Genomic DNA, 14,617 nt, shown 5'->3' on the forward strand with positions numbered 1-14,617 from the left:
CATTTTAATTCCAATCCCCAGTCCAAGTCTGACATGTCGATCCATTGCCACCTGTACTGACATGATGAGGCCACTCTCAGGTTGGAGGAGCAACACCTCATATTTTGTCTGAGTAGCTGCCAACCTGATGGCATGAACATTGATTTCTTTAACTTCCAGTAATATTTTCCTCCTCTCACTTCCTTCTTCTTCCATTTCCCACAGGCTCCCCTGTTAACTCTTCTCTTCTCATCATCTGTCTATCCTGGTTATTTTCTTCCTTCCCTTTCTCCCATAGTCCACTTTCCTCGACTATCAAATTCCTTTTTCTTCAGCCTCTTACCTTTTCCACCTTTCACCTCTCATCCATTACCTAAACATCCGTTCCCTCCAGCACGAGCGTACACTGACGGCACTCTATATTTTCAGCCAAATTCACCATAATTTGGTGAAACAGAGACACCTCTTTCTCCCTTATTAGGGAAAGAGAGAGCCTGTGATATGTGGAAATCGGTTGAATGAGTAGTCTTTGCGGAACTGCGAGTCTGTGTCTTTGCTGCACGCTTGAGTGCTCAGTGGTGGGTGCCATTGTTTTTTTTTGCTGGTGGGGGAGGGGAGAATAGTTGCTTTGCTGCTGCTTACACGTGGTGGGGGGAGCTGGGGGATTGTGGGGTTCTAATATTTAACAGACATTCACTCTTTGGGGGCATTCCTCCGTTTTTGTGGATGGTTGCAAAGAAAAAGGATTTTAGGATGTCTCTTGTATACATTTCTCAGACATTAAATGTACCTTTGAAACTTTGAAACCTTTGAATTACTCACCACTGCTAATCTGAAAGCATCTCCCAAATACGTCACCTCCATACCAAGAGGGACAATGGCACCATTTCCGTGGGAATACCTCAGGTTCCCCTCCAAGTTGTAGTCTATCCTGATTTGGAAATATGTCAGTAATCTCTCACTGTTGCTGAGACCAACTCCTCAAATTTCTTACCCAGTATTGATTTTGATACAGCCTCACCAAGAAGGACTGTGGTGGTTCCATGCCACTTTGTCAAGGAGAATTTTGAATACTGGTAATTGCCAGCCCCTGATCCCTAAAAGTGAATAAATACTGAACAACCAAACATTTTTCTGAGCAATTTTAAGTATATTGACAGGTTATTACTGGATCGTACAATCATTTCACCATCAGTTATCTGAAAAAGACTACAAGGACACCAGATAGAGCTGAAACAAGAATCCACAAAAGATCTTGCACTATTGCAGTGAAACTCTTAGTCATTCTAGCTTTAGGCATCAATAATACACAATATACTTCCTCACTGAAAATGGATTGCCTCTCTTTGAAGGCTTTAGCTACTCATCAGTCTTCATCCATACGACAGTTTGCACATAGGAATTTTTACCTCCAGATTTAACGTCAAAGGTCTTAAGCCATCCATCTTACCATGTCACTTGACCTTTTTCCCCAATTGCAATATCTAGTCCCATCATTATTTCCCTCGAGTTCCAGTTCCAAGTGACTAAAAGAGTTTCCTACCTTTGCTTGAGCTTTTTTTAAGGAAGTAGTCCATATTCACATTGTTTAACCAAGTGGAGATAGTGCCATGGATTCAATACAGCCACACAACATTTTCAACCTTCTGCCTTTCCCAGTTTTTGTCCTGTCCAACGTTTCTTTATCCTTCTGCAAACCCTCTGCACTTGATAAGTTTCCCATTGTTCTCCTCAGATTTCCCTCCTTCAAATCATCTCTTGTATTCTGCCCATTAGCAATGCATACAAAAAGCTGAAGGAGCTCAGCAAGTCAGGGCGCCATAAGTGGAGGAGAATAAACAGTCAACATTTCAGGCCGAGACCCTTCATCAGCATATTAAGCCCATTGAGTTGAGGACTGAATTTTCTCTAGACACTCATATTCAAGCTCAAATTATAAATTTCTAGAAAGGAATAAAAGCAACCATGTTATAAGACTATAAGACCATAGGATATAGGAGCAGCATTAGGCCACTTAGCCCATCAAATTTGCTCTGCCATTTCATCATGGTCGATCCAGTTCTCTCTCAGCCCCAATCTCTTGCCTTCTCCTCATATCCTTTCATTCCTTGACTAATCAAGAATCGATCAACCTCTGCCTTAAATATACCCAATGATTTGGCTTCCACAGCTGCCATGTGGCAACAAATTCCACAGATTCACCACTCTCTGACTAAAGAAATTCCTCCTCAACTCCATTCTAAATGGATGTCCCTCTATTCTGAGCTGTGTTTTCTGGTCTTAGACTCCCCACCATAGGAAACATCCTCTCCAAATCTACACTGTCAAGACCTTTCAACATTCAATAGGTTTCAGTGAGATCCAGTGAGTACAGGCCCAAAGCCATCAAACACTCATATGATAAACCTTTCAATCCCAGAATCATTTTCATAAACCTCCTTTGAACCTTCTCCAATGAAAGCCCACTCTTTCTTAGATAAGGGGCCTAAAGTTGCTCAGAATACTCTAAATGGGGCCTCACTGGTACCTTAGAGAGCTTTAACAATAGATCCTTGTTTTTATATTCTAACCCTCTCAGAAAGAATGCTAATGTTGCATTTGCCTTCCTCACCACTGACTCAACCTGCTAATTAACATTTAGGGAATCCTGCGTAAGAACTCCCATATCCCTTTCACCTCAGATTTTTAAATGTTCTCTCCACTTAGAAAACAGTCTACCCTTTTATTTCTTTACCAAAGTGCATGACCATATACTTCCTGACTCTGTATTCTATCTGCCATTTCTTTGCCCATTCTCCCAATCTGTCCAAGTCCTACTGTAGCCTTTCTGCTTCTTCTGTACTTCCTGCCCCTCCACCTATCTTTGGATTGCCTGCAGATTTGTTCATGAAGCCATCAATTCCTTCATCCAAATCATTGACATATAATATAACAGGAGAGGTCCCAACACAGACCACTGTGGAAATCACTAGGCACCAGCAGCCAACCAGAAAAGACTCCCTTTATTCCCACTCTTCGCCTTCTGCCAATCAGCCAATGCTCTATCCTTGCTAGTATCTTTCCTGCAATACCATGGGCTCTTAACTTGTAAAACAGTCTCATGTGTGGCGCTTTGTCAAAGACCATCAGAAAATCCAACATGCACTGTTCCTCCTTTGTCTATCCTGTTTGTTATTTCTTCAAAGAATTCCAAGAGATATGTCAGGCAAGATTTTCTTTTAAGGAAACCATGCTGACTTTGGCCTGTTTTATTATGTGCCCCCAAGAACCCCGAAACTACATCCTTAACAATTGACTCCAACATCTTCCCAGCCACTGAGGTCAGACTGATTGGCCTGTAATCTCATTGCTTCTGCCACTCTCCTTTCTTGAAAAGTGGAGTGACATTTGCAATTTTCCAGTCCTCTGAAACTATTCCAGAATCCATTGATTTTTGAGATCATTACTAATGCCTCTGCAATCATGTCTCTTTCAGAATCCTGGGGTATAGACCATCTGGTCCAGGTAATTTATCTACCTTCAGACTTTTCAGATTCTCAAGCACCTTCTCCCTAGTAATGGCAGCTTTACGCACTTCTGACCCCACTGCTGTCATCTTGAACTTTTGGCATACTGCTAGTGACTTCCACAGTGAAGACTGATGCAAAATACTTATCCAATTTGTCCACCATTTCTTTGTCTCTCATTACTACCTCTCCAGCATCATTTTCCAGCAGTCCAATATCTACTCTTGCCTCCCTTTTACTTTTTATGTATCTGAAGAAACTTTTGGTATCCTCTTTAATGTTATTGGCTAGCTTACCTTCGTATTCCAGCTTTTCCTTCTTTAGGACTTAGTTGCCTTCTATTGGTTTTTAAAAGCTTCTCAATCCTCTGATTTCCCTCATTTTTGCCCTATTATACATCCTCTCTTTGGCTTTTATGTTGGCTTTGACTTCCTGTCAGTCACAGTTTCATCATCCTACCTTTAGAAGCTACTTTTTCTTTGAGATACATCGATTGTGCATCTTCCGAATTGCTCCCAGAAATTCCAGCGATTGGTATTCTGCTGTCATCCCTGCTAGTGTTCTCTTCCAATCAATTATGGCCAGCTCCTCTCTTATGCCTCTGTAATTCTCTTTACTCCACTGTAATACTGATATATCTGACCTTAGGTTCTCCTTCTCAAATTGCAGGGTGAATTCTATCAAATTAATGTTATTAATGATCACATGTCCTTCAGGGTTCCTTTATCTTACATTCTAAATCAATTCTGGTTTACTGCACAACACCCAATCCAAGAATAACTGAACCCCTACATGAGGAAATCTGCAGATGCTGGAAATTCAAGCCACACACATCAAAGTTGCTGGTGAACGCAGCAGGCCAGGCAACATCTCTAGGAAGAGGTACAGTCGACAATTTGGACTGAGACCCTTCGCCAGGACTAACTGAAAGAAGAGCTGGTAAGAGATTTGAAAGTGGGAGATCCAAAATGATAGGAGAAGACTCTCTCTGTCCCTCTCACTATACCCCTTGCCCATCCTCTGGGTTTTCTCCCACCCTCCCCCTTTTCTTTCTCCCTAGGCCTCCTGTCCCATGATCCTCTCATATCCCTTTTGCCAATCAACTGTCCAGCTCTTGGCTCCATCCCTCTCCCTCCTGTCTTCTCCTATCATTTTGGATCTCCCCCTCCCCCTCCCACTTTCAAATCTCTTACCAGCGCTTCTTTCAGTTAGTCCTGGCGAAGGGTCTCGGCCCGAAATGTCGACTGTACCTCTTCCTAGACATGCTGCCTGGCCTGCTGCGTTCACCAGCAACTTTGATAACTGAACCCCTAGTGGGCTCGACCACAGGCTGCTCTAACAAGTCATCTCATAAGCATTCTACAAATTCTCCCTCTTGGGATCCAGCACCAACCAGATTTTCCGAATCTACCTGCATGTTAAAATTCCCATGATGATTGTAATATTGCCTTTTGATGTGGATTTTCTATCTCCTGCCGGAATTTGTAACCCACATTTTTGCTACTGTTCAGAGGTCTGTATGTAACTCCCATCAGGATTTTTTTACCTTTGCAGTTTCTGAGCTCGATCCATAACGATTCTATACTTTCCGATCCCGTGTCACCTCTTATTAAGGATTTGATTTCATTTTTTACCAACAGAACCACCCCAAACCCTTTGCTTCCCTGCCTGTCCTTTCCATACAATGTGTATCCTTGGACATTAGCTCCCAGCTATAATCTTCTTTCAGCCACGACTGGGTGACACCCAGAACCTCATACATGCCAATCTGTAACTGTGCTACGAGTTCATCTGCCTTATTTATGCATTCAAGTATAACACCTTCAGTCCTGCATTCGTCACTCTTTTCAATTTTGTCCTCCTTTGGCATTGCAGCTAATACCGTTGATTGCAATTTTGCCCTAAACATTCAACAAATAACTATTTAAATTAGTCACTTATTGCAAATCAGCCTGTCTTTGCTAGCAATCTCACTGCATACTTCCTTTGTTTGTAAACCAACTAGGTCATCCTCAGCCCTATCACTGCAGTTCCCATAACTAGCTGGTTATAATAGTACCAGCTAGTTATGGTAACAACAGAATTGGCTAAGATCCTATGAACAGTGATAAAGTTCTTACTTGGATATATCTATCAGAACATGTTGGTTCTCACAACACTGCCGCATATTTTGGGAATTATCACTCCTTGCAGTTAGTTCCGCCATTATCTCTTCCCCACTCCCTCTCATTATATTTCAGATGACCTCCTGGTCTTTATGGCACACACCTCCATTCTGATGTTGTCCTGGTCCTCTAGATCACAAAGTGATGGTCAATAAAATTGGGTTTGGGGAATGCCTCGGCCTCTGTCATTGCAGGAGAAGTCTCTTGACAGCTTGCAATCCTGGCCATTCCTCTGCAACTAAATACTGACACCTATGCTAAATGCAAAGTTATTTCTTTAGGACTGGTACTATCTCTTTCAGGAGAAGGCACTCTAAACATTTATGTGCTATTAAACGAGGTTCACAATCTAAAACCAAGGTTTGATTGTGCCACCACGAATTCACATGGGTGACATTTGCAAATTTGTATTAGCAATCCGTGACGGAGCAGATGACTTTTTAGGCAATTTTGTCCAAAATTACTTCCTTTCCAGTTAATAAATGAGCATCATAACAAATAAAAATACAATAAAGGTAAACATTCAACAAATAACTATTTAAATTAGTCACTTATTGCAAATAAATGGTGTGATACTTTTAATTCATAATTTCCTTTTTTTGCAAAGAACAGAAAGACATGTACACTACAAATCTCTGATCTAGAAAAAAAGTCTGAAAATAAAACTCAACAATGGTCTGGATGTACTGACTGATTAGGCTGCTAGCTAATTGAATTGACCATTCATAGAAAAACATGCACTTTCTGAAAAAATTTGCATTTATTACATTCTTCTACAATAATAAACAATATCACTATAGAGTGATAAAATAAATAACATACTTTTTTCCAAATGCATTAATTTTCTAGTCTCCATAAATGAAATAATTTTTGACAACATGAAAATGCCAATTTAACCAAGGATTCTAAAAGCACAGAGGTACAAGTTGGAATCAAAGAATTTTGTGCACACTAGAGCAAAGTGGCTGGGATGAAATATCCATCACTCAATCTATTAAATAATGTTACCCAAGAAGAAAAAAAGTGATTCTCCTTGAATAATCCCAGAATCAGACATGTACAGAGATTTACAGCACACAGCGATTCCATGTGGCATGTTTTAACATGAATGGTCTCTGACAATTTCTGTACAAAATGAAATCTTTATTATTTCCTGTTAATAGGTTTAGTATACAATATAGTACAAACACATTGGCAAAACTTCATCAATTGGCTTTCCAAGTTTAGTATTTTTTTAATTTTACAAGGTGAAATGGAAAATATTATTTCTGAGGTAATAATTAACACAATCTTCTCTTTTAAGTTATTTATAGGAAAGTAATGGGGACTCCGTAACACACCAGGGAAGGGAAGTATCAGGAAATTATCAAAAGTACAATTTCTTTTGGTCATCTTTTAATTTTAATGTACATCCAATGGAGAATTGTGGTTTAGTTACTTATGGAGCACCATCAGTTCAAATTACATTATCAAGTACAATTTATTTTTCAAAATAAAACAGTGTTATAAAATGAAACGTTGAAGTCCATTTCCCAGATTAAAACTTACGTAGTTTTCAGTTCTCCTCTTTTTCTCTGTAACCTTCTCCACATTTTAACAGTTAAGTTTTAATAGTTCATGGTCCTTTTACATTTTCTGGTGGTGGTGCTCGCAAAGCTTGTGTGCAGGCAGAAGACTCACAGTAGCCAGGAGGTCCTGCACGCCCAGGTGGACCAGGAATACCAGGCTGTCCAGCCTTTCCAGGTGGCCCTCTCATACCATCACGGCCACCCCTACCAAAGCTATTCTTGCCAGGCTCCCCTATACCGAAGAAAAACAATGGTGTTATTAGTTCCTGTGGCTCATATGAAGTACAAATAGACTATCACTATCCATCTTTATTAAATACTGACACCCCATTTGAGCATGTTTTCTTCCCAAGTGCTACTGAACTATTCCCACTGACTGAAAAAGAAAACTAAAGAGAGATGGAAGCAGAACTACAGTATTTCTCAACCATTTCTGAAAAAAAATATTGGATTTCTTTCCCATAAAGGCTGTGGATTTGGGAGCAATTAGAGATTCAAGTCAGAAATTGGCCGAGTATTGGTAGGTAGGTAGGTTAGGCTATCAATGTACATTTAATTACTGTGGGTGCCAGCACAATCCTCACTGAATTGATTTGTCGCAAACGATGCATTTCATTGTATGTGGACCACCGCTATCCAGGCCATGCACTCTTCTCACTGCTGATTCCAGGAAGGAGGTACAGGAGCCTCAGAACCCACACCACCAGGTTTAGGAAAAGCTATTACCTCTCAACCATCAGGCTCTTCAACCAGAGGGGATAACTTCACTCAACTTCACCTGCCCAATCACTGAACTGTTCCCACAATCTACAGACTTAATTCTCAAGGAGTATTCATCTCGGGTTCTTCATAATTATTGCTTATTTATTATATTTTTTCTTTTTGTATTTGCAGTGATGGCTCCTTTTTGCACGCTGATCATTTGTCCATTCTGTTGGGTGAGTTCTTTCATTTCTTGTATTACTGTGAATACCCGCAGGAAAATGAATCTCAGGGTTGTACATGATGTCATATATGTACTTTGGTAATAAATTTACTTTGAACTTTGATGTTCAATGTTCGACTCCATTTTGCCAATTAAAGATTCTATTGTTTGCTGATTAAAGCAACAAGGGGGATTGAAACATCAAGGCGCATTCAAAAGCTTGGAGATCATTTGGGTGCTTTAGCACTCTCCAGTCCCCAAGAGGATTCCAGGAGACAGAGGCAACATGTGGCGAGAAGGCTGCAGGACAAGGTGCAGACTGTTGTTTGACTCCATTTCACTGATTGAAACTTCTATTGTTTGCCAATTAAAGTGAGGAGGGAAATGAAGCATCAAGCGAGTGCGGTGGGTGATGCCGGCTGCGTGTCTTTAGATCGACCTGCTATGGGGTGGGGCGGGGGGAAGGTCTGCTGCTGGGCCCAAAGAACTTTACCTCAGGTTTTCTGCATTTTGATGTGGACTTGGACTATAGGTTTTTCTCAGTCTTACAGTTTTTATATTCTGTGCTTTTCTCCCGATCTTTCTTGTTATTTTTGTGCTGGGAGGGAGACTTGGGGGGGGGGGGTCAATGTGCCTGTTCTGTTTTTGTTTGTTTTTTTGAGTGGAAGGAGGGATTTCGGGGTTGATGTGCCTGTTCCGTTTTGTTCATTTTTTGGTGCGGGAGGAGGGATTTGGGGGTCGATGCGCCCGCTCCATTTTTGGTCGTATTTTGTGCTGTAACAGGGGTTTTGGGGATCAGTGATCGTGCTGCCTTTCTTTTCTTTCTTGGTTTCATGGCTACCTGGAGAAGATGAATTTCAAGTTATATACTTTGATAATAAATGAACCTTTGAATTTTGATCATTTGAACGAACACATATTGTAATGATAAATACAGATGCTTTTCATTGCAATGTTTTGAGGATAGGTTTGACAGTTTTTTTTTCTTCAGGGAGACATAGGGCCACGAGGCCTTCTGGGTGAGTCTGGCCTCAAGGGTGATCCAGTAAGTAGTGTATTGTCACTCATTCCTGTTTTAGGGTATGTATGTGTGTAAGCTTTGCATATTTATTTAGACCATACTGTAACTCATCTGATTGATGAGTATTAACTACAGAATTTAAACATAGCATTATTTTTGTAACTATCAAAAAAAGAACAGAAACAATTTGAGTAGAAAAAACACTTTGTTCACTGTTATTAGTTTGTACCCACTACCTGAAAAATGTGGTGTGAGTAAATCTGATGGCAACTTTCAAAACGGAATTGGTTAAATACTTGTTTGAGGAAAATTTGCCAAGTTTGGATGAATGGAGAGAACTAGGACTAATTTAGATAGTTCTTTCAAAGGGGTGGCACAGCCAATGGAAAAAGCAGTCTAAACAGGCAGGAATTGTTAAGGAAATCACTGGAAGTGTTGCTTGCATAAGAGGTGGTTGGTAGAGATTTTAATTTGTGTGTAGACAGAGATGGGGCTGAGCTAAAAATTCAGCTTCCAAAGATGAAGTGAAGGGAGGCAAGAATCAACAGAGAATGGAGATGAATTGAGACAAGGGCACAAATGGATATGTTGATGAGGATGAAGATATTCCCAGATTCAGAGGATCATTACAGGAACTGCAGGTCTTCATGGACAGTTGAGCAGGACTAGCATTAGAGTAGAGGTCTCAGAAGAACAACTATAAATCTATGGAAAATTGAAGTCTGCAGATGACAAGAAAAGAAGTCAAGTTTTCAGTTGTGTGAGAAGGGGATTGTAACATCTTAGACATGGTTGTAAGGAATTTCACTTGTGTTGCCTCATGTTCAGCAAGGGAAAGTAGGCCCTTACACCTATATGGCCTCAAAGTTGTCCAAGAATTGCTGCATGCACAAATAAGGTAGTTCCATATCCATATCCAGTTTGATCCAACTACCTTACTGGAATTAGAAGGGGCTCTCATTACTGTCCCCAAACATTTTCTCTCTCTTCTTCCTCCTCCTCAAGCAGAGCACTATTGACATCTTCTGGACTGATCTGGAGTTCACATCCAAAGAAATTCTAGGAACAGGATCTGTTGTTTCAATACACACCATTTGTGTGCTCAATGGTACTGAATATCTATCGTTCAAAGATAATTCTATTTCAGGATATTGCTATTAGCTAAGGACAGAGAACACATGCAGTAATACTAAGCAAATCTTCCTAACTTGGATAAAGTAATAGGCTGGATCACTATTGTAGTTTTCAACCTGATCTGAACACAAATACACATCCGACCTGACCCAAACCTGACAGAGTCAGATCTCATTGGGCCTCGCTCAGATAACCAACCACTGGAATGTTCATTTGATTAAGTTGGATGAACCATTTACTATGTACAGAGGAAACAGATACATATTTTATGGTCAGCTTGATAAATCTGTTGTAAATAACATGGCAGTAAAACTGTAATACAGACCATTTCCTAGGTAAGGAATGGATACATTCTTACAAGCTTAAGCAACAACACAAAATAATAATAATCACAAAAAGTCATCCTTAAAAGTTTGCAAACAATAAAAAAGATTAGGCCAACTGATTTTAGCCTTGTTTGCTCATACCTGGTAGACCTTGTGGCCCGGGCAAACCCATGGGTCCTCTTCCTGGCAGTCCCCTATCACCTCTATCACCTTGTTCACCTGCACAGAAATTCATGTTATACATTGACAGAGAACAAGAAGGGAAATTACCAGAACAAAAATGTTAAAGTTGAATAAGTAAAATAATATTTTGTTGTTGCAGCCCTATTGCCACCATTCAACTTTTTTTAATGAACAAATTTAGGCGATGTTATCAAGTTTGGAGAAGTAATGCATAATATAGAAACATAGAAACATAGAAAATAGGTGCAGGAGTAGGTCATTCGGCCCTTCGAGCCTGCACCGCCATTTATTATGATCATGGCTGATCATCCAACTCAGAACCCAGCCTTCCCTCCATACCCCCTGACCCCTGTAGCCACAAGGGCCATATCTAACTTCCTTTTAAACATAGCTAATGAACTGGCCTCAACAGTTTGCTGTGGCAGAGAATTCCACAGATTCACCACTCTCTGTGTGAAGAAGTTTTTCCTAACCTCAGTCCTAAAAGGCTTCCCCTCTATCCTCAAACTGTGACCCCTCGTTCTAGACCTCCCCAACATCGGGAACAATCTTCCCGCATCTAGCCTGTCCAATCCCTTTAGGATCTTATACGTTTCAATCAGATCCCCCCTCAATCTTCTAAATTCCAACGAGTACAAGCCCAGTTCATCCAGTCTTTCTTCATATGAAAGACCTGCCATCCCAGGAATCAATCTGGTGAACCTTCTTTGTACTCCCTCTATGGCAAAGATGTCTTTCCTCAGATTAGGGGACCAAAACTGCACACAATACTCCAGGTGTGGTCTCACCAAGGCCTTGTACAACTGCAGTAGTACCTCCCTGCTCCTGTACTCGAATCCTCTCGCTATAAATGCCAGCATACCGTTCGCCATTTTCACCGCCTGCTGTACCTGCATGCCCACTTTCAATGACTGGTGTATAATGACACCCAGGTCTCGTTGCACCTCCCCTTTTCCTAATCGGCCACCATTCAGATAATAATCTGTTTTCCTATTTTTGCCACCAAAGTGGATAACTTCACATTTATCCACATTAAATTGCATCTGCCATGAGTTTGCCCACTCACCCAACCTATCCAAGTCACCCTGCATCCTCTTAGCATCCTCCTCACTGCTAACACTGCCACCCAGCTTCGTGTCATCCGCAAACTTGGAGATGCTGCATTTAATTCCCTCATCCAAGTCATTAATATATATTGTAAACAACTGGGGTCCCAGCACTAATAAAGACGAGTTAATTCAAACTTCAAAAATCTGTGGTTACATTAAGAACAAACTTGACTGATAAAGCATGCAATGTATCTGTTAAACGGTTGCATAAGAAAGGTCTGGCAATTCACCAAGACGTGGACTGTATAAGTATACAATAATATTAAACGAGTTGATCTGAAATTTCCATTACTCTTTCAGCCTTTCTAAATCCACAACCTTCTGACAATATGGTTTATGTGCAAATAACTATTATCATCCATGTATTTTAAAAGGAAGTATTTGGCAGAAACACTGTTTTGCTTGACCATTACCTTTTTGTCCTTTGTAACCAATTATGCCAGGTGGTCCTTTGAGGCCAGTGAGTCCACGGGCTCCTGGTTGTCCAGGGAAGCCACTGTCTCCAGGTGGACCTGGGGGGCCAGGTGGTCCAGGACGTCCCGGCATACCCATGATTCCAGATTCAGGTCGCCTAAGGCTGGAGGCCAAATGAGCCAAGTGTTCTGTCGGGTTATAGCAAGTCAGCAAATTACACAATGCCAATAAAACAAGGTAAGATGCATTTTTGCTCTGCATACTTGTTACAGTAGTGCAACCCTTTTCTGTGATAGAAATGTAGAACATAAAGCTCTGGTGAAAGCCAGTCAGATAAATTGATCATGTCAGTGTTTGCTCCTTCATTCAATTTCCTTCCCACCCTCTTTATTTAAACACTCTCAGCCACACATTCTATTTTTTTTTCAATGTTCATCTAATGTCCCTTGATCTGAAACACCTTGACTATACTTTGCAGGTGCAAATTTCACATTCTGTTCAAACAAATATTTGCAATTCCTTTCAGAGTCATTTGAAATTCTCAGTGTATTTACGTAATAACTGTGAAAGTATTGACAATTTTCAAATACTGAAATATTGTGATGACTAGTGTGTTAGCTATAAACATAGTGAGGCAGCATCCATCAACAGAGAACACAGAAGAAACATTGATTTAAAAGTTAAATTCAATAGTGCAGTGAGTAATTTGAAGAGCAATAACCTGCAGGGCAATGGACTATGAAAAATGGGATAAAGCTTCAGTCCATTTCGGCTTGCCTGGATGCAATGGGCTGGCCAGCTCCTGTTGTACAACAAATTTCATAATTCTATTGTAAACATTCTGTTCAGGAAAAAGGATAAATATTGACCTATTGTTCATTTAATTAACCTCATAACTGACTTTAATCCTAAAATTTACGTTACTTCAATGACCAATCATTCTCTGTAGAGCACCTTGCGGCATTCAGCCTGATTGAAGATGTCATTTTATTGCTATAGTTTTACTTGTGTTATTCAAACTAATAGATGAACATCTCTGTGAGTTCTGAGTTCAAATGAAATTAATTAGGTAATTATCAAATGCAGATCCATTTGCCAAAATATCCTTTATTTCAGTCCAACACTATAAAGCTGGTTGGAACAAAGTGCAGTGAACCTGTGAAATTGATTGCCACAGACAGCTGTGGAGGCCAAGTCATTAGGTATATTTAATGTGGAGGTTGATAGGTTCTTGAGTAGTAAGGGTGTCAAACGTTACAGGGGGAAGGGCAGGAGAACGGGGCTCGGCGGGATAATAAATCAGCCATGATGGAATGGCAGAGCAGACTCGATGAGCTAAGTGACCTAATTTTGCTCTATGACTGATGGTCTTATATACAGTGAGAATTAGAGTTCTGCTTGAGTTTGAAAGTTAAATCTGACTCTGATTCTGACCTGACTTGACCCCAAGACACGTAGAACAATGGAAAACAATAGGTTTTTTACACAGCCCAAACATGGATTAAAGCCAGAGGATACATACAATAACACTCATATAATTTTCATGAACTGGACAAAGTACTGAGCGGGCCAGCACACCTCAGCTCAACCAGAGCCCAACAGGCCAGGTCAGACCATTTTAGGCTTTGCGAAGATAGTCACATACTCATGGAAATGTTCACCTGATTACACTAGGTGAAGCATTTCACTTAATTTGTTATGCATTCTTGATGCACAACTTTACATATTTGGTGCAAACATTTTTTTGCTGAGATCTGGAATCTGAAAGGATTGAGAAAGCAAATGAAAAGGTACTTTCAAAAGGAATTTGCTAAGAGGAAAAAGCTACAAGGTATGGTGAAAATGTATGGTACAGACAAATTGGCTTCCTTTTCTGCTGTATAAATGCATATTCTATGAATAAAAAAAGAATAGAAATTTTCAGAGCACATTACAGAGATCATGATTCTAGATTGGGCTTGATATGTACAGTACATATTTGATGCTGATGGCTGTAATAGTTGTAATAAATTTCCTTTCCACTTCAAAATCCCTATCTACAATATGCCCAATAGTAACAGTAAATGGATGTAAATCCTACTCAAAGATTTAGCCCTGTTTGCATGACATGTAGAATAGTACTGTGGTTAAATCACCGCACAAAAATCCAGCACTTACATTACAGATACAAGTTATAATTCTGGAAGCACACTGTGTCTGCTGGGAAATTCATTTTGATTAAATGAATCTGAAATTAAAAGACGTTTTGAGTATTGGTAGACATGTTACTGAAAGAGGATGCATGAGG

The 14,617-nt window shown here is 40.2% G+C and overlaps 1 protein-coding gene across 1 annotated transcript in view; it reads right to left on the reverse strand.

Annotated features, from left to right (window-relative positions):
- Nucleotides 1-6,227: 6,227 nt before the first annotated feature.
- Nucleotides 6,228-14,617, reverse strand: part of col9a1b (collagen, type IX, alpha 1b) — a 68,070-nt gene continuing 59,680 nt past the window's right edge. The window contains exons 11-13 of the mRNA XM_063068849.1: nucleotides 12,330-12,518; nucleotides 10,766-10,843; nucleotides 6,228-7,450 (exon numbers count right to left, since the gene is read on the reverse strand). Coding sequence (XP_062924919.1) covers nucleotides 7,266-7,450; nucleotides 10,766-10,843; nucleotides 12,330-12,518 — 452 coding nt within the window. The 3' untranslated portion in view covers nucleotides 6,228-7,265. The remainder of the gene's footprint in view (nucleotides 7,451-10,765; nucleotides 10,844-12,329; nucleotides 12,519-14,617) is intronic.

This window comes from Mobula hypostoma, chromosome 2, assembly GCF_963921235.1.
Source record: "Mobula hypostoma chromosome 2, sMobHyp1.1, whole genome shotgun sequence".
NCBI classification, from domain to species: domain Eukaryota; kingdom Metazoa; phylum Chordata; class Chondrichthyes; order Myliobatiformes; family Myliobatidae; genus Mobula; species Mobula hypostoma.